A 21,831-nucleotide genomic window follows, 5' to 3' on the forward strand; every position below is an offset into this window, starting at 1 on the left:
ATTGGAGGTTATACAATTGTTGGAGGAATGGCAAATAATGCTAGTCTCTAAACATGGCAAAACTGAAATCCAAACTTAGTTCCCGCACAGCTAGGCAGAGAGTGAAGTGTATATTTGGTATAATGGCAGGGGGTTTTAGGGGCCATGGTCCATTATCCTTGGGCGAGGGCTCCAATTTTGTTAGCTACTCCAAAGCCCAGGGATGTTGGGTTCATTCTGGGGCTGTTAACCTCTGCGAGGGGATCATGCATCAGACCTCTGACAATCCTGGGGCTGGATTTAACTGTAGCTGGGGGAATACCTAGCTATTGGTCTCCCTGTTATAGTTGAAATTAGCCCAGGCTTGGATGGGGCAAGCTGAATGGTTCTTAATTTAATATGTTTGATTACACAGTGCAGTTCTTCATTATTCAGCTATGTGTAATTTTTCTGCAAGTGACTGACAGTTATCTCAGCACAGAGTTCTGGGACACATACATAGTAATTTGATTCACAAAGTACTGTAAGCGTACACTGCAGATATTTTTGCATGGCTCCCTGGCAGTGGTAAAAAAAAATGTATAACAGGGAATTTCAATATTACTCTTTGGGTAAAACAGTTGATGCAATGCATTTTCTTAAAGGTGGAACGCCACAAAAATGATCTCTGATTTAATTTAATAATTGCTTTATTTGTACACATTATATTAATCAAATGTATATATTTACAGGGATATACGAGTGAAAGAAATGCCAGATAGCAGGAAGTTGCAGTAAATGAGGTGGGAGATGAGAGAATGGTTAAGACTTTTGGTTGCATTGCGGGTAAGAAAAGATTGTATTCTATCAATATTTAGAATGTGGTTCATGCCTGAAGACCTGGCTGTACCCAGACTGGGTTGTGTCTCTGGAGCTATGCCGGTGACTACGTACACAGAGTAGGTAAAAGGACAGGAACAGGTGGTGATAGACTAGCAGAGGAGACCAGTCAGGAACTGGTTTGCTGGACGGGACTGGAACCTGATTGCTGTACCGCACTGGAACCGGAATGCTAGGCTGGACTGGAACCGGAATGCTAGGCTGGACTGGAACCGGAATGCTAGGCTGGACCGGAACCGGGGTGCTGCAACCGGACCGGAACCGGGGTGCTGCAACCGGACCGGAACCGGAATGCAGACTGCACTTTCTGAGCTGGAACAATAGAAAAGACTGCAGTCTGCTGGGAACCAGGTTAGCATTTGAAGATTCAACATTGCACTGGCAACAGGTAAGGGCTCCAGAAAGTCCTTTTATACTAGTTGTTGTTACCTGATTGAAGACTGCAGTGTTTGGGCCGAAGAAGCACTCTGAGCTGTTGAGATGGATCTGGTGACTCTCAGGAACTGGTTTTGGAGGGAAACCTGGCGTGGAGACCGCTATCCCCTGATTAGAGGCAGCGGCCAGTTGAGCAGCACTTTGACTGGCTGAGAGAGATCATGTGACCGAATCCAAGAAGGCAGCACCCATACAATGGTTTTGAAGAGATCTCTGGAGTGGAGATAGACTGGGCAGCATCCTGCAGAGATACCTGAGGCCAGCAGAGCATTGCAGACCCCAGGGACAGCTTAGAAAGACAGCGGAGGGGTAAGTAACAGGACCTGAGAATCTGGTATGTGACAATGTGGAGGCGACAAGACAGGGAGAAAGAATGGATGTGAGGAATAAAGCAGAGGGCAGAGTCAAGTACAACACTAAGGCAGTGGACTTGAGGGACTGAGGAAATTGTGGCGTTGTTGACAGTGACGAAGATTTGAGAGGAGGTGATGACTGTGGGAGGAGGGAAAATTATAAGATGTTTATCACATGCTGAGCTTTAGGTAGTCTTGAATCGTCCATGTGGATATAGCAGAGAGAGAGTTGGTTACATGAGATAGTAGAGTTTAAAGTTCATTCTATACTGATAACGCTTTCCACACGTTCAATCAGATTATGCAATCCGATTATTTTTATCAAACTGCTAGAGAATTCACACGTGAGCAACAATTCAATGTGATCAAACGTAGATGGCCAGATTTATAATCCGATGAACTTTGGTGATAAGTAACTATCTGCAAGTCATCATATTGCAGCCAGTTAAAGTATGTGTATTGCAGTCATAAATTTAAAGTCAAATGATCCAAAAACTGTCCTACATTTGAGCTTGTACTTTAAATACATTGCTTTCTGGGTCTAAGTGAAGGAGAATGGGGACTACTGAAATCATGGCAATAGTATGGCTGCTGTCATGCTTAACATTCTACAAACTGATTGGATAACCTAAATGTGGCTGTGGCACTCAGTGACTATTACCTACCTTTCAAATTCTGGACAGACAATGGTCAAGTTGTATTCCCACCCTCCATTTCTTTTTATCGTATCGTCACAGCCTCCTTGGCGTTTAACTTCACCAGCACAAGGGTCTTGTATTAAACATGCGGCCTGTAATTGGCTTGGGGAGTCAGTAACCTGTTTGTAATCTTAAGGTAGGGCAGATTGTTGGGACTCTGATATAATGGGTTAAAACCAAGTATGTGCTCACATATCTGGTGGCTGACACCCGTTGGTTACACTGGTTGCTAAAAAATCATTCAATAGGACTTTATGTTTAGAAAGGGGTGGCCTTGTGTTGTGCTCATCCAAAAATGATAATGCCTATGAAGCAATCACTTATTTTTTCATGAACAATCTGACTAGAGATGGATACCAGGGCCATCTTTTCCATTGGGCACAATGGGCAGGTGCCCGGGGGCCCCACAGGCAAGGGGGCCCCATAGGCAGGGCTCTTAAGTAAAATAAATAATCCTGCAAAAAAAAAAAAATAATCTGCAAATATATCTATCTATCCATCTATCTATAACACATATATAGAGGTAGGGGCCCCGCTGCACTGCTTTGCCCGGGGGCCCATAATGTTGTTAAGATGGCCCTGATGGATCCAATGTGTGCACCAATGATATATAGATTGATGGTTGTACAGACGGTTCATATGGTAGTGCGGTCATTATTGGTTATCTCTGCAGTCACAAGTATAAAGGAAAACATTTTTAAAACTAATCAGAACTAAAGACTTAAGACAAGTCTTTGATCAACACTTAGGGCCTCATTCATTAAGGATCTTATCTTAAGAAACTTCTTATTTCAGTCTCCTGGACAAAACCATGTTACAATGCAAGGGGTGCAAATTAGTTTTCTGTTTTGCACATAAGTTAAATACTGCCTGTTTTTTCATGTAACACACAAATACTTGATGGCTTATTTGTACACTGAAATTTAAAGTTGATATTTGTGTGTTACATGAAAAAACAGTCAGTATTTAACTTATGTGCAAAACAGAATACTAATTTGCACCCCTTGCATTGTAACATGGTTTTGTCCAGGAGACTTAAACAAGAAGTTTCTTAAGTTAAGATCCTTAATGAATCAGACCCTTAATTCTCTAACCACCATGTGCCAACTCAAAATTATTTGGGCAAAACACACCTAGATAGAAGGACACTGTCATACACAAAATTGTTCAAAAACAAATAATTTGCTATAACTATTTCTGAATGCTAAGAAAGGAATGACTATCTTTATATGTTGTAGAAGATGTTTAGAGATCTTGTGACTGTTTCTCTGTCTCATAGCGAAGACTGATTAGAAACAGCTCTATGTTAAACCTATTATACACGAGTCTGCTTCCACATGCATGCAAATAAACTCATTTTTACATCAAATCAAAAAGTCAATATTAGCAACAACAAAAAAAAAACATAAATGGAAATGTATTCCAGAACTGTGGGCAGGGAAACTGGAAAAGTTCAAACGTGACACAGATTTTCTTGGAACAAGGATCTGTGAGTGAGTTTTAGCTAGAGATACATGAGAAACATATTCTTTGAGACAATTATGTTTTCACTACACAAGTGTTCTGCACCCTTTGCTGAACAACACAATGAATGGCTCAAGTGTAGAAGTGACAAATCACCCCCCCTTATTACTTTGTCTTACTATGGGCTTGATCACATCTCAGAGATTTTCATGTGACTTTCCAACCTATAATCACCTATCTAAGCGGCATAGTCCATAAATCTATGTGATTTCGGATGAGGCTAGTGCATGGATGGAGACCAGAGGGATGACAGATGTGCCTATGGCTGGGTACACACTACGGAAAATTTCTCCCGATGTGATATCGTTAACGATTTTACCAACGACTGAAAAAAAAGTCCTGATCAGCAGCCAATTCATGGTACACACTATACACGTTTTACACGATTTACCTTCAGATCTGTGCTCTTCATCTGTCATAACCATCGGCTGAAAAGATGGTGACTCTACACACTCCATAGAGATCTATGGACACTGCCGGTCCTGAGTGCTTACACACTGCAGAATTGGAACGACATCGTTCTATCGTTGAGCGACATTTTTAGTCCAGTTTAAAAATCAAATAAAATGATACGATGTGCATTGGAACAATATTCGGTCGTCATTGGAAGGTACACACTAATGCGATATTGGGGCGAACGGTCGTTTATCGTGCGATTGGCCCGATAATCTAATGAGATACCAGAAGTGTGTAGCCAGCCTTAGACTTCAATGAAGTAATCCACCCAGTCACGAGGAGCTCAGCTCACATAACGTTCTCACGTACGACGATAATAAAACAATACAATAATAAATATGCTCACCATTCTTCTTCTTCCAAGGAGACACTAAGGAAAGCATCAGATAAATAGTCAGAGCATATGTATATTATAATATATACAATCCCAAGCTCAAATCCAATCCCTTCCGTATAGTACATAGTAGTTATATCTATATTAGTCCAGTTAAAACAACGTGCAAGGTTGAGTATTGTAGTGTTTGGGGATTTTTGCTTTTGTTTGGACTAATAGTTCATTTTTCAAGTCAGGCTGTCGACATGTTTCCCATTTCTCAGGTGTAGGCACAAAAGTCCTGAAGCGGAGTGTGGACTGCCAACGCTTGCCGTGAAAAACGATCGGTTAATCCAAATAAAAAACTATCTCCAAATCGTGCAATTCTCAGTCTCTCCCACAGAGGGCAGTAATATTAGCAAAAAAAAAATAGCACGACTTACAAAGATCGAGGTGAAGTTCTTCTTGCTGCTTCCAGCAATGGATCCATGCAGCTAAAAAAACTTTCTTACCAGCAAAATAAGGTGGAAGTGGCTGATGACTGGCAGGAAGCAACAATGTATGACTGCTTGATGCACCTATGGACTATACGCTCTGTTGGATGGGCACTTAATCATCTATACAACTCATGGACCTAAACCAAGCTATTTTAGGTGTATTAAAAACAAAACATGAAAGACAAGCTCTACATTACAGGAATTGAAGCCTCCTCTCCTCCCCACACTGTGAATGTTGATTACTTTTTTTGACAGTGATCGGTGACAATAGCTTAAAAGAGGAGGAGGAGTTCAGAGCCAAAAAACAGTGTATAGCCCAGGGTTTCCCAAACCCAGTCCTCAACAGTGCAGGTTTTCCATATCTACTTGCTGGAGCACAGGTGTATTCATTACTGACTGACACATTGTAACAGATCCACAGGTGGTCCTAATTATGTCACATGTGATCCGGAAAACCTGCACTGTTGGGGAGCCCTGAGGACTGGGTTTGGGAGATCCTGGTATAGCCCCTGTACACATGTTGATTGTTTTTATACTCTACCTTTGGATAAAGACATTTTTCTGGGAGACAGTGGGCCTGAAATATTAAGGAAAGTACAGCAAAAAAAATGAGTAACTTTGCACCTTGGCAAAACCATGTTGCATTGGATGGGGAGGTAAATTTAAAATGTGAAGGCAGATTTATAGTAGGGCATGTCCTAGATTAACTTTAAATGTTAGTGTAAAATAAAAGCTATAAAGTATTTGTGAGCTACATGAAAAAACAGCCAGTATTTAACTTATGTGCAAAATAATAAAGTAATTTGCACCCATTGCATTGTAACATGGTTTTGTTCAGGAGAAAACTTACTCATTTTGCTGCCTTACCTTCCTAAATGAATGAGTCCCAGTGAGTTTGTTTACACACAGATAACATGATTGGTCCCTTCTGCATTGTGCCCCTCCCTCTCCTCTCTAAGCTGGCTGATAAGTACCTCTAACGTTATAGTAAAACTAAGATCACATGAACCTAAGCAACTTTTCTTTTCCCTCAAAACATTTTTGTTTACGTCAATATGTTCGCTCCGTTTTTAGAATTATATTTCTCATCGACATTTCCTGACAATAAAATTAATGTCTCAAAACAAAATATTTTTGCAACAACAATTTTTTCTTGGAATATGGAGCTAGTCTAAGACCACGTTCAGTTTTAATGGTGCATAGCGCCATCTAATGGATTTGCCCTTGTTTACAGAATGACCTCCTTAAAGTCACATATCTAGAAAACCTCTTTGTTGGTTTACTGTATATGTAGAGCTGCTTAGTTATGAAATGTCCATTATAATGGTGTCTATGCTTCAGTTACTTACACACTACAGAAAATTTCTCCCGATGCGATTAACGATTTTACCAACGACTGAAATCCCCGATCAGCAGCCGATTCATGTGTACACACTGTACACGTTTTACCTTCAGGTCTGTGCTCTTCATCTGTCATAACGAATTGCTGATAAGATTGTGACTGTAAACTCTATGGAGATCTCTCTACGCTGCTGTTCATGAGCGCGTATACACTTCAGGATTTGCCCCGGTGGTAGTCAGTTTCACGATACTGACTACCCCGACACAGAACAGAACGACATGAGGATTCCGAAAGAAGACTACACCGACCTGTGAAAAAACCTACTTACTGGAATGCAGATGACTTTACATCACGACTCCATGTCTTGTCCCTGTCTGGTCGTCATAGGCAAACGCGACTTGGCTTAAAGCAGCGATGGACGGACCCATCTGTCATTTATGTATTGTAAGTACTATTTTAAGGGTTAAGGTTAGTGTTAAGATTAGAGTTAACCCTAACTCCTAACCCTAATATCCCTAACACCCCTAACCCCTAAAAGAGTACTTACTTTACATAAAAGACAGGCGGGTCCGTCCATCGCCGCTTTAAACCAAGTCGTGTTTGCCTATGACGACCAGACAGGGACAAGACAGGGAGTCGTGATGAAAAGTCATCTGCATTCCGATAAGTAGGTTTTTTCACAGGTCGTGTAGTCTTCATTCGGAATCCTTATGTCGTTCTGTTCTGTGTCGGGGTAGTCAGTACCGTTAATAGGTACTACACCCATTTGCCCAACATCGTCCATAGAGATTTTTATTCCGGTTATAGAATCAAAGGAAATAATACGATGTGCTTTGGTGCGATAAAACATGATCACTGGAGCGTACACACTAATGCTATATCAGACCTAACCGTCGTCCATCATGTAATTGGCACAATGATCAGGTGAAAAACTTGTTGGGCCTGAGTCATTAAGGAGAGCAAAGCAAAAAAAAAAGGAGCAAATCTTCTCCTGGATGAACCATGTTACAATGCAAGGGGTGCAAATTAGTTTATTATTTTGCACATAAGATAAATACTGGCTGTTTTTTCATGTAGCGCACAAATCCTTGATATATTTATTTTTGCACTGAAATTTAAAGTTGATCTAGGACATGCCCTTTTTCTGCTATAAATCTCTCCCCATGTTTTAAATTGATCTCCCCCTTCAATGCAACATGGTTTTGCCCAGGTGCAAAGTTACTCCTTTTTTATGCTTTGCTCTCCTTAATGACTCAGGCACATAGGGGGTTATTCAATTGTTCGGCTTGACGGCCGAAAAACTCGCGCTATAAAACTATTACCGTTAATACGGTAATTACTCGCTGAATTTCAGCTCATAGCTCCCTGAGCTGCGAGCTGAAATTCAGCGAGTAAATTACCGTATGAACGGTTTTTAAGCACAATTTTACCGTATTAACGCTAATAGTTTTAGAGCGCGAGTTTTTCGTCCATCAAGCCGAACAATTGAATACCCCCCCCCATAGAGTATAACCAGCTTTAAATGGTTTGTTCCTGATGTTTCGTGCTGAAGAACTCATAGGAATTTTGTGAAGCAGGTGTTCATGCCTCGAATAATAAATAAAATATTTATTATCAAAATAAATATTATAATATTAAAATATTTATTATTATTTACTATTATTAAATGTTATTATCACATATTTTAAAATCCTTCACAGAATGAAGGCTATCCTGTTTCTTTTCATTATGTGTTGGAGATTGTAAAATACCTGTACACATTTAATGGCACTTCTAGAAATCTATGAGTGGTTGATGTGAAGTGGTATTTTTTGTTTTAAAGCAAATAGGAGTTTTTCAAGTCGCGAATGTTTGTGAACCCTTTAGTGTTATCCGTATCCCTGTATAAATCCGACTATAAAGAAACTGTAGAATGTTGCTATTTCTGTCTGTTCTGCTTAAATGTTTACATTTATTTGTGTTTTTAATATTTTTTTTATTATTCGAACAGTAAACATTATTGTGTTGAAGTTCAAAATTCGATATTTACATGAACAACTGTTACAAACACTATACAGTGTAGAAATTTAAGCTCAATCAAGCTTGACCTTGTTTGAATCGGCTCAAACATGGTCTAACTAACCTGTTCTCCTTGATTTAAATGTTGACTGATTTTTTTTTTAGTCTCTCTAAAGTTCAAGGATTGATCACAAATTTTCAAACTTTTAGAACATTCATTATGGACCCGTCCAGAACAACTTTGAGTTTCTCTAGTCATGACCAGTCTATTCCTCGTGTCGCATATTTTCAATCGGTGGATTTAGATGATCAGGTTACATTTTCAATCAAATTATTGCAAAATTCTGATTTTCTCTAAATGAACTCTTCTAGATGCATTCCAAAAAGAGTACTGAACTGATTGATCAGCTCTAATCATTCCTAAAATCACTAATTTAATTCCTCCTAAAAGCTACCTCAGCCCCAGAATTATTGTCAAACACCCTCCATAAACATCTTTAATAAACGGCTTTCTAATATAGTTAAACACCCATTGCTTGAGGCACCATGCATGTGTGGCTGAAATACTCTGGGGCAGAAAGTGCTTTTGTGACAGTACCGTAAAATATTTAAATTTAAAGAAGAGCCCCACCCACGAGGAGTCTTCTAGGGACCTTTACAATTAGCAGAACTGTGGTTGTCTTGAGCTTCCTGGAATAACTCCAGTTTAGTCTCCTTCTTTTATTCTAATAACCACTTGGCTCTTCATCAGTCTGCGTTCTCCGTGCCTAGTAACATTGGCTAAGAAAGACCTACAACATGTATTGCTAAGGCTGGGTACAGACTACAGGGTTCTCAGACTATTATCGGGCCAATCACACGATAAACAACCTATCAGCCCTATATTGCATTAGTGTGTACACTACAACGATGAACAAATACTGTTCCAAAGCACATCTTATCGTTTAAGGTTATTTTTAAACCGAACTAAAAATCTTGTTCAACGATGGAATGATGTCGTGCCGATTCTGCAGTGTGTATGTACTCAGGACCGGCAGTGTCCATAGATCTCTATGGAGTGTGCAGAGTCACCATCTTTTCAACCAATGGTTATGACAGAAGAAGAGCACAGATCTGAAGGTAAATCTTGTAAAAGACATTTAGTGTGTACGCATGAATCGGCTGCTGATCGGGACTTTTTTTTTTTAGTTGTTGGTAAAATCGTTAACGATTTGACATTGGGAGAAATTTTCTCAGGTTATACAGTATACCACCCTATTGTGTTTCAATTGCTCCAAGAATTGGGTGTCATAGGGAAACCACGCTGCTAGTACTAATCTTATTGATCCCAAAAGTTCTTCAGTGTTACGGTTTATAACTCCTTAGCCTCATCATCCTGGTTCTTTTCTCTGGAATTCTCTCTTTTACCTCATTAGACTTAGCCACGATGGCGACAATATTGTCGCAAATATCGGCAATTGGTCTGATATCAAATCAAAACTGCCCTCCCCTAGATAATTAAACTGTTGGAATCTATAGGATTTTTTTAGACATGGCAGAAAAAGCAGCCAAAACATGACACGACCATTACTTACATGACCATAGAGCTACCCCAGGCCACAGTGAAGCTAGAAGCGATCCAGCCATTTGGCCTAAGACAAAGGCTGCACCTTGTCTGATATGCCCACAGACATGTATGGCCAATTGTGAACAAGACTAGCTGGCGAAGTGGCAACAACTCACTCACCACTACCAGCCAGTTTTGCCAGGCAACTCCATATCAGGGGGCAGTTCCAGCGACACATTCTACGTAACCCATGGCGAAAGGAGGTTTCTATCGCTGCGACAAGCATCGAATAAAAAAATCCAGCCTTATCGCTACTTATTTGTACACAGACCCATTGGTGAGTAAAGCAGTCAACTAAGGACATGACGACTGCTTTATGTACTGAGATGAGCACTTGTTTTGACCCACTGTCTGTTTACATTAGCCCTACTAGTTTGTAAGCTTGTTGGGACATTGACATCTTCCTTATATGTTTTTAATTGCCTGTCAATGCACATTTTAGTTTGCTATATTGTATATTATTTGTTATATTGTACTCTTATAAACATCCTAAACCTCTGCGCAGGCATTAAAGCTATGTAAATGAATGTATGCACATGTAGGGTCATACACAGACACAATGATTGCCATTGGTCCATTCTCTAACCACAGAAATAGAACATTCTGAATTCTAGCACTACTGACACCAGTGTGAGGATTGCAGCCGATTGGTTGGCTGTGTTCAACATGGGAGCCACTGAAATTCTGCTAGTCGGTGGCAGATCATCCCTCACCTATTAAAAAAAAAAAGTTAAATCCCTACCACTTTTTTTTATAATGGGAATAAAAATACCAATACTTTAAAGTGGTACTTTTTATAAAACAATTGTAGGACTTTAAATTAGAGAATTGGGAAGAGTTATGGGAATGAAAAGTGTTTTCTTAGAGAGGATATACTTAAAAGTACTTAGATCCACGACTTATTCTAGGTGCAACAATATATTAAGACCATGCTAATCGCACCATTAAATTTAGTGAATGGCCTATGATTCCATTAACCCAGGGTTTCCCAAACCCAGTCCTCAGGACTCCCAAACAGTGCAGGTTTTCTGGATCACATCTGACATAATTAGGACCACCTGTGGCTCTGTTACAATGTGTCAGTCAGTAATGAATACACCTGTGCTCCAGCAAGGAGATATGAAAAACCTGCACTGTTAGGGAGCCCTGAGGACTGGGTTTGGGAAACCCTGCATTAACCCCTCTGAACACACTCTGCTACCCTAAACAGTGGAACCAGGCATCATCTTAACAGCTTCCAGCTTAGTCAAGATCCATAGTACGTCAAACCATAGTATCAGCTCTTAATTTTCCAGCTGATAAAGGCCATGGTTCCCGGTGTTATCATAGAGCAGAGTATTATAGGTGCTGACTCATCTTACCCATGTCACTAGAAATTAATTACATTACACAATTGCCAGAGTACCGTGTGGATATAGCAGAGTAAATGATACACCATTCAATTATCCTGCAATAATCAATTTCAAGGATGTACCTTTTTCCACTTAACATTCAATAAAACGGAGAAGCGGAACAATGTGGGAACAAAAAAAATAAATATATCATGTTTAGCATGAATGCAGACATACGTATGGAAATGAAAATGGGGATATGAAAATCAGGACACAGAAGGGAGCAAAAAGAAAGGAGAGAAAACGACCTGTTAACACTTTTCTATAGAATACGTCTGGAAGAGAAACAATTATTGCATTTTCGGACTCATTTCACCTTTAAATTGTACCGGTAGCGTTTACTCCATATTTGTGACAAAGCAGCCTATCGATTCACTAGGAAGCAATGACATCACTGAGGCATGAAGTGTGTGCCCACACTCTGCGTAGGCGACAGGTACACTTTCCACATAGGATTGTGACATTGTGTACTCTTTAGAACAGCAATTACAATCTAGATTTAATTCCATTTTACTAAGAAAATCTCCATGCAGATGGATAGAGTTCTCATTCTCTGGCAAAGTAATATTTCTGCAGCTCTCTCAGCGTTATTCACTATCTGATGATACTGATCGCTCCGTTGTCTCAAGTGTTAACATACCGCCCCAAATTTCCCTACTAGAATTCAGATTTACATAGGCCATACCCTGGTCCGCCCAAGCTACACGTAGACAATTGTAAAGCGCTACGGAATTTGCTGGCGCTATGTAAATAAATGTCGATGATGATGATGACATAACTAAGTCGTACTGTTTAAGGGCGAAACTGTGTCCTATTTCAGGCAAGGCTATGTACACCAAAAATCAGGGCTGTATGTCTTAACAATATTGTCTTTTAACAATTATTAAGAGACTCCCGAATTCCGTGTAGGTCTCCCAAGAGCAGGCCATTCATCATCATAATCATCATCACAATTTATTTATATAGCACTACTGATTCCGCAGCGCTGGACAGAGAACTCATTCACGTCAGTCCCTGCCCCATTGAAGCTTACAGTCTAAATTCCCTAACATACACAGACAGAGAGAGAATAGGGTCAATTTTGATAGCAGCCAATTAACCTACTAGTATGTTTTTGGAGTGTGGGAGGAAACCGGAGCACCCAGAGGAAACCCACGCAAACACGGGGAGAACATACAAACTCCTCACAGATAAGGCCATGGTCTGGAATTTAACTCAAGACCCCAGCGCTGTGAGACCACCACTAGGCCACCGTTCTCTCTCATTCTGCCCACTTACTAGTGAAGGAGCCTTCATGACGCAATTTGCTGTGAAATGCGTTACATTAGTCTGTCTCCTGCAGCAAAATAACGCGATTCGCCGTTCCCCGTCCCATTCCGTCCTCACACTTCCCCTTCCCTCCCCTCTAGTATCTTACGAGGTCAAAGAGGACAAAGTTGGGAAGTATGAAGTAAGGTAACAGTTTTACTGCTCAAATTCCAGAGCATCCGCCAACCCACAAAGGTATCCTCCTTTTACAGGGGTGTCTCCAAAGGTGAGAAAGTGGGCGTGCACCAATGCACTGGCCAATAAGATTAAGCGGCTCAGTTCTCTGTGTTTTGCGCTTTGTAAATGAGCCTTAGGAAGCACAGTGATACTTAGCTGTATACACAGAGGGCTAATTCAATTCTCAAGTAAAAAGAAACATTTTGCTCTAATTATCCAATAAAACTGCAATACAAAAACATGTAAAGGATGTACAAATGTCTACAGTTCCTCATAAAATATTGCTGATAACATAGCATTTTACACACGGATTAAATAAATAAAAGCTGTATCACAAGGATACAAAAACATATACATCTCTCACAATTAAATACAATAATCTATATACAAATGATATCACCACTACAGAACAATAAATTCATTAAAAAAAAAACAGCAACATAATAACAGATACCACTATCAAGTTATGACAGGGTTAAAAAAAACAAAAAGTTCATCCAATGATCCTCAAATTATAAACACAAATAGCAGCACCCAAATTGTATATATAATCTAAAAAAAAAAAAACTTAAATGATGACAAAATTATCCATTAAAGCAAATATTGAATTCAAGTTGCTTAAAAACAAACAAACAGTACATAAGCCAACTAAAAGACTGGTCAAATAATCCCTATATAGAACATTGTAAATTGTGCAATTTCATCCACAGAATTGAAATATTCCAATAGGGGCGAAAATGAAAATAAAATAATCAAATAATTCATTAGGTGGTTAGAAAGTTTCACATTCTCCAAAATTTTTATATTGTTTTTCTGTTAATTATTATTATAGTTATTATTATTATTATTATTATTATTATTATAGTTATTTATGAACAATCCAATGAATTATTCACTGAGCTCATTTAAAATTCACCTAGTTACTCAAGCTGGCCAATATCAGAGCGGATATCTGACCCGATATATCTCAGAGTGCGTGGCCAAAATACGACCGCAACGCCGGGTAACGATCCATCGAAATGTATAGGAACATTATTTGGCTTGACCTGAATATGCATTAGGAAGATAACTCCAATCGACAAGTCCTAAGTGATCTGTGTGTGGCCAAAATACCATGAACACCACTGGAGAGCTGCAAAATGTATTATATGTCTACCTTGGTTTCCTGCAGCACTTTATACATAAATGAAATACATAAAGGCAGGTAATATGAGAACTGGAGAACTCTACCACTTGGTACAGTATTAAAAAAAAATTAAGCATTAAATGCAGATTGCAAATGACATGAACCAATGATGTACAGAATCATGTAAGCATGCCTGACTAAATACATAAACAAATCCAAATGTCAATGACGGTTTCTCTTTAAATGACACCAGTTTAGAACATCCTGAATATAAGACACAGACCGTCCCGTCCCCCGTCCCCCACTACCCAACCAGAACATGCTTTTATTCTGTTTAATGGTGACAATGGGAAGACCGTACAAGTTCATGCCAGATTTTCCCTGGAGGCGTCCTTGGAACATAGTATTCTGGAGCAAACTCAGCTATGTCTTGGAGAGCAGGCATGACACATCGAAAGCCTACACGTCATCCTCACAATACATAGACACTGCAGATGCTAGGATTTGTTTTTACTCTTATAAAACCATCTGTGGGCTTTCGTTTCTGTACTGTCAGTGTAAAAGGATTTCATAACAAGCCCTGCTGGCTGGGTTACATGAAATCTAACCACTCAGCCATAAGGTAACTCTCAGGGTGACTTAAAATATCTAAATACCCCCCAAAAAAAATATACTCTACAATTCTGCAAGAGGGAGGGCATCATCGGTGTAAAAAAAATAAAATATGTACTTACTTCCCACAGTAACCAGACAAAAATCAAACTCACCTTGGGACATCCCTGGCAAATACAATGCTGGGGCCTGCCAGGGGTAAGTTAGATTTCTGTCGGATTATTGTGCAGACCCTATTGTATAGTAACCAATGTACCTGTCAGCAATGGAGAGCTGAGACACTGCGGGAAATAAGAGTGAAGCAAAAATGTTTGCTTTACACACATGCCATTGTTATTGCTTTTCTGCTTCCTATGGCTGAAATAAAGCACTTTTAAAAGTATAAATTTCTCTGCAGCGAAATATGGAATATTACAAAAGCCAATGTCTCTAAATGATAAGCTCTGGCTCTCTTCTAAGGTCTGTGGCATGTTGAATGTGTCTATGGATCACTAGAGCTATTTCAAATTCACCAACTGCATTCTCCAGCAGCAACATAGATGTGTCAAAACAGCTTTAGGATGCGCTTTACTTCCAACTGAAGGCAGCAGAACTATAATAATAACAATGCCAGCATTCATCCTATTAATTGGTGGATGTGAATTTAATTAAAACTCAATGGATGGGTGCTCCTCTTTACTGCACCTGATCATTTTAGATTCAGCACAGTTGGATAGTAAATGTTTAGAATTGTACCTTATATGTTAACAACGGTGGTAATCATCATAATGACACCGATGCCACCGACGACGACAACAGCGGCAAAAGAAATCCGATTTGAAAAATTACTATAAAAATCAAATGCAGACTTAGCATAAAAATGACAATCTACATCACCGACCTGCTCCTGTTATATCCCGAACCCTGGCAAAGACGGCAGTTTGTATTCACGTCCGTTTGCATAGCGACTTCCACTTTTCTGTATTTAAAGCGGCAATGCCAACAGGCAAAGACTTTGCTAGGTCAACAGGCTACACAGCTTTACATTAGACACGGCTGCTGGAATTGCCGCTTTAAATACAGAAAAGTGGAAGTCGCTATGCAAACTGACGTGAAATACAAACTGCCGTCGTTGCCAGGGTTACGGATATAACAAAACCAGGTCAGCGATCTAGATTTTTATGCTAAGTCTGCATTTGGTTTTTATAGCAATTTTTCAAATCGGAATTTTTTGGTCGGTGTTCTCGTCGTGGGTGACATCACGCTCGTAATTTTCGTACCCAACCCGTTAACAATGGTTATAAAGCCGTATGGTTTAAATCCAAGCACATTGATCTATTAAAGTCTATGAAAGCTATTTCACATTACATCCAGCCTGGCAACTCCGACTCACGATAAATTTATAAATATGCAGAAAATTAAGGCATTCAGAGCAGATTGTGGCATATGCAAAATATAAATTAAATTTAACTTATAAATCAGGCACATTTCTTCTGCATGATCAAATGAGAAAAATGACAAAAACATAAAAAAACATGTTCAATTCACTCTGATTTAATGGTTAATCTGCAGATTGAGCCATGCAACTATGCATGCGTTTATGAAGACTACCATGGTGAACATTCGAGTGGCTGATTAATACACCAGAATTATTAACCACACAACGTGACAGCAAGACTTACCCATTTCTTCCAGTTCCGATGTCATTGATTTGGAACGAAGTGATATTGCAGGTGGAGTAACGCGCTTTGTTTGCTGGGGCACTAGGACAGTTTAGAAACAGAAGGTTGTGTCAGCTAATAGCTACATAGACAATACAATTAGTTTACTTTCCCGGGCACCCAGTACTGAGAACCCAGTTCTCTGTTTTGGGTTAGTGTCACCAGGGCCGGATTAAGGGAATGGAGGCCCCTGGGCTAAGGGGGCCTCCATTCCCCCGTGAGGGCCCCCTCCCCCCCCCCCGTGATGCGAGCCACCCCCTAGGCACTTACCTCCTTGTGCTGGCATTGCAGTACTTCCCCGGCGCGCTGTACGCTCTTTACTGAGGAGATCTCGTGAGAGTGAGACTCACGAGATCTCCTCAGTAAGGAGACTACAGCGCGCCGGGGAAGGACCGCAGTGAAAGTGCTCAGCAGCACTGATCGGGCCGGGGGCGCCCCCGCCCCTGACCGATCAATAATGCTGTTGAACACTTTCAAGGGCCCCCTGGATGCCCGAGGCCCCTGGGCTGTAGCCCAGTTAGCCCTATGGTTAATCCGGCCCTGAGTGTCACACAAGCAGTTTGCAGGAAAACACTATTTGTTAACGTATTGAACACAGACTATAAAAACACCATTAACCTGTTATGTATCGATTTAACCCTGATATCTATGACACATTTTGTACTGTTTCTTATTAAGATGCTGTACGACGTATTTTCAATACTTGAGAGGCTCTTTCTTGACCTAACAATTTCAGTAATATAATTATCGGGATGCTCTGGCTAATATTTTGTGCCTAAAGGTCTGAGTCTTTTCGATTTGGCTACACATGTTCACATTTACTGTAAGGGTTATATTTACTAAACTGCGGTTTTGAAAAAGTGGAGATGTTGCCTATAGCAACCAATCAGATTCTAGCTGTCACTTTGGAGAATGCACTAAAAAAATTATAACTAGAATCTGATTGGTTGCTATAGGCAACATCTCCACTTTTTCAAACCCGCAGTTTAGTAAATATGAGTCCACTTTGAATAAATAGTATATCTCCATTTTAATTACTTAATGATTGTTTACAAGTTTTGTCTACTCTTAATATATATACAGAGGCAGCGCAATTCTTTGTTCCAAACAGAGCCATCAAGCTCCTGTTGCACAGCTTGCTGATCGCCTTGCGCGTCTTACTGCAGCCCATTACCAATGACATACAATTGAGTGGACGAGACTATGTGCCCTATGTGAAGTCGGACTTGTAATTGCAAAAAGCGCTTTTTAAAAATGTGCATGCACAGTAGCCCAGGCTAGGGTCTGCCTGCTCAGACTGAGACGTATCTCCCTCTTCCACCTCTCCATGGTCAGAAAGGCGGAACAGGGGAGGTAGCGGGCGAGCCTATCAATGTAAGGGTGCGTTCCTGCTCTTATGTGCTATGCCTAGGGGTTAGTAGCAGCAGACAGACCTCTAGGAGACATATCTGTTGCAGGTGCCTATCCCTTGCTGTGTTAAAAAAAAAAAATAATAATAATAATATATATATACATATATATATCACTTTCCAAACTTCTAAACAACTGCCTGAATTCACTACTCTCTATTAAGTTGTAGCAAACACACATATTGCAAACTCCAGACATTTCCAGTAAATAGTACTCTACTAAATTATTTGGAAAACTATCTGCTGCAATGAAATACATTATAATTGAAAGATCTTGATAGGATTTAAACGGCATCATTGTTACAAACCACAATTACAAAAATACGGGGTAAATGCCTTAAAAAAAATACGTTGAGTATGTGTACAATGGACCACTATAGTTTAAAGTCAACCTAATACTTGCAGACTTTTGAAACCTTCCCCTTGGGAGATCCCAGTGGGGAGGTCATGTGACAGCTGTATTAGGGGGGCCCCGCCCCCTGCTAGGATTGCCTAGCAGGGGCAGGGCTTAATTATGCAAATTTGCGCCATTAAGCCCCACCCCCACAATGGTCCAGGAAGATGCCTGCTCTTCCAGGAGTCCTGAAATTCAGAAGCCTCTCGGAAATTCCGGGAGAGTAGGCAAGTATGGGCAACCTTAGACGTTTCACACAGGATTATCATCATACCACCATTCTGAGGATATACAGTTAACAGTAGTAAGCGCTAAATGTAAAACATCCACCAAGCTTGGCTTAAATTTGTACCTTTTTTCCTCATGGCATCCTCCATTTCAGGGTTCCGCGTCACCATGACGACTTTTACCATCAAGTTGTTTCCTCCCTGCCGAATCATGTTGACTACCTGCCGATGACCCACTTTCACCACGTTTTGCCCGTTCACCTGAGAACAGAGAATGTCACAGCTCACACGACCTGCGTGGGGCAGACTACCACATTATTGCATTTACTTTACATGCAGGCAGGTATTAGGCCAGTTGTATTGGGATATTAATTTTGTGACTTACACAAACCGAGATGTAAACACACTTAGGAATTCTAGCTGACAGAACACTAAGTAGTAGCACACAGTGTCAGGCAGCTGCTGCGAAAGCAAATACATTCCTGTGCTACATAAAAAGCGGTATAAATACACGTGACGCAAACATAGTATTACCCTTCGTAGGAAGTTAATAGAGCACTTCAATTTTGCTTAAATTAAAAAAGTCGATTTTTTTTTTCAATTTGCTGAATAAGTTTGATTTTTGATCAATTCCTTTATCCTCACAAATTTTACATCATGTATTAATTTTAATATAAATAAAATATTCTTGTTGAATTCAAGAACAGACCCTGGGTTCGCATATCAAGACATGAAGAAAGAATTCTGGTCTCTAAGTATCTATGTACGGTGGACTTTTATCATATTAGTTAGTTGCAGAGGAGTTACATTTGTTACAGGGCTTTAAGCTTACACAGTTTTTTAGTTTGCTTTAATCATTAAGACTTCCCCTTTATCATCTTAGGTTACTGAATTGAAATTCCATCAAGGATTCCAAAACAGTGTGATCCAAATGTGATTCTAACATATGGATAACATGACAAATGATTAAACTTATAAGTGCAATTTCCCCAAAGATAAGAAGATACATTAGTGTGGTTTAGTTGCCCATTAAATTGAGTACACCAGTCTCCATGCACCATAACCGGAATATAGCTAAAGATTCCACAGCACTGACAGCCAAAAGAGGAGAGAGTTGTAAGAAGTGTTGGACATAGCGGGTCCTAGTTGCTTAAACAGGGGAGTGTAGTGAATGCTGCTAAATAGATCATTTTTGGGCAAAGCAAAAACAAGGAGCAAATGTAAATGTATCAAGCTGCGTGTTTCTGACAGGTCTAAAAAGTGGAGATGTTACCTATAGCAGCCAATCAGATTCTAGTTATCCTATGTTTAGTACTTTCTGCAATAGGATAGCCAGAATCTGATTGGTTGCTATAGGAAACATCAGCACATTTCAAACCTGCAGCTTGATACATTTACCCCCTGGACAGACCATGTTGCAATTCAGGGGCTGCAAATGCATTTTTTTTTTTCTGCATATACTATCCACATTTTTGCACAAATACTAGGCAGCTTTATTTTTACATTGCCATGCAGAGTTGAGGTGGGACATGCCCCTTCGTAAACACTAAATCTGTCCGCACACTTTTCATTTTGCAGTGAAACATGGTTTTGGTTTGCTCCTAACTGAGGTCCAATGTCTCCTGTTCAATGATGAGCCACAGTCCCAATTAAAAAAGTTAAAATGAAACGCTGCATTATCCATAGGTGCCAATCATACACATGAAAAGGACTGAGCCTTACTGCAGTCCATGGGGGAGTTTCTACTTGAGCACAGCCCCCTCTAGGGGCAGAGATCATTATATGAAGACCTTTGCAATGCCATTGTCTCCTACATATTCATCAATACCATTTCCGGTTTAGCAGAGAATATGCAAGTGGGAGGGGGGCTACAGGTGTCGGGAATCACCTCTACACTGTAAATATTGAATGAGCTGCTTAGCGTTAATACAGTTGAATGTCGATGACAACTAACAATTTGCTGAATAAACTACAACCTGCTGTATTTTCCTACATCAGCATTGGATACAGGGTCCTGACCTCTTCTAGTGGCTGTAGTATTCAACATTATGTTCTTATTACTATTATCTGTATCTCTTCATACCAGTTAAAGCACTACCCTGTCTGAGACAGCCTTGATCATACTGGGCCTGATTCATTAAGGTAAGGAAAGCAAAAAAATGGAGTAACTTTGCACCTTGGCAAAACCATGTTGCATTGGAGGAGGTGGTAAATTTAAACTGTGGTCGCAGATTTATAGTTGGTGTAGTTGGTTTAGATCAGCTTTAAATTTCAGTGTAAAAATAAAGCTGTCGAGTATTTGTGTGCTACATAAAAAAAAAAAGAAAGTATTTAACTTATGTGCAAAATAACAAACTAATTTGCACCCCTTGCATTGTAGCATGATTTTGTCTAGGATCAAACTTACTCTCTTTTTTTGTTTTGCTTTGCTCTCCTTATTGAATCAGGCCCACTGTGCCTGCATTGTGTGGCTAATCGTAACAATGTAGCCACTAGGGGGCAATATTCTATTACTATCTATTGAATATACCATAATTCATTACAGCTGACGTACATTTGGGCATTAAAACTATGCAGACTTATATGAACTACAGTGTATTGTAAACAATGTTTACAAATATTCCTTTTAATAGTATGCAACCAGTGATAACATTGACTTATTACTCAATGTTTTGTACACTGTTATTTTGTCCGTAGTGCTCTTCTGGAAGAGATTCAGGAAAACAAATCTCAGCTTCATAATAAAATGGTCTGTAAAAAAATAATTCAGTCCCTTATTCTTGGCAAACAATATTTAAACTTATTAGACTCCCTGCAGCATTAAAATGATTTAAGGGAGGAAGAATCCAAAACCAGAATGTGGGTGTGCATCTCTGGGCAGCTTGTGACACAAAAATGCTGCCAAATTCATCGCAGCCACTGGTACCAAGCAAGATGGCAGATTATAGGATGCCCTCCCACATGCCCAGCTGAATAGTCGTATAATCCTCCAATGCCCTTATCTGAATATTCACTATGTATTTAATGGTCCATGCAGTATCCAATCGAAATGCTGCCTGGCGTGCACTTAGGAGTGAGTTTTTATTTAATTATTTTTTTTTAGAACATTAGAGTTTGGTTACGTAAAAATAACTTTTGTCCATCCTTAACCCTCCACCAGAATGCAGCAGAATTATGTTATTTTAATTTGGGAAATAACTCATAAAAAAGGGTGGGTCTCCTATTTAATCTTTATGGGTTTTTTTTGTATTTCTTTTATTATTGCAATATCAAAATATTTCAATACAAAAAATAAACTTTAATAGACGCTTATTCTCCCACCAGAATTCAACTGAAGTATAACAATACACTGCAAATTATCTATCATTTGGGGAATACGAATAAAAAAAAAAAAAAAGTGTGCCTCT

General features: G+C 39.7%; 1 protein-coding gene across 1 annotated transcript in view; it reads right to left on the reverse strand.

Annotated features, from left to right (window-relative positions):
- SHANK1 (SH3 and multiple ankyrin repeat domains 1) overlaps positions 1–21,831 on the reverse strand; it is a 394,846-nt gene that overhangs the window by 28,636 nt on the left and 344,379 nt on the right. The window contains exons 16-18 of the mRNA XM_075190961.1: positions 18,550–18,685; positions 16,356–16,436; positions 4,671–4,694 (exon numbers count right to left, since the gene is read on the reverse strand). Of these exons, the coding sequence (XP_075047062.1) occupies positions 4,671–4,694; positions 16,356–16,436; positions 18,550–18,685 (241 nt within the window). The remainder of the gene's footprint in view (positions 1–4,670; positions 4,695–16,355; positions 16,437–18,549; positions 18,686–21,831) is intronic.

The sequence above is a fragment of the Mixophyes fleayi genome, chromosome 11 (assembly GCF_038048845.1).
Source record: "Mixophyes fleayi isolate aMixFle1 chromosome 11, aMixFle1.hap1, whole genome shotgun sequence".
Lineage (NCBI taxonomy): Eukaryota > Metazoa > Chordata > Amphibia > Anura > Limnodynastidae > Mixophyes > Mixophyes fleayi.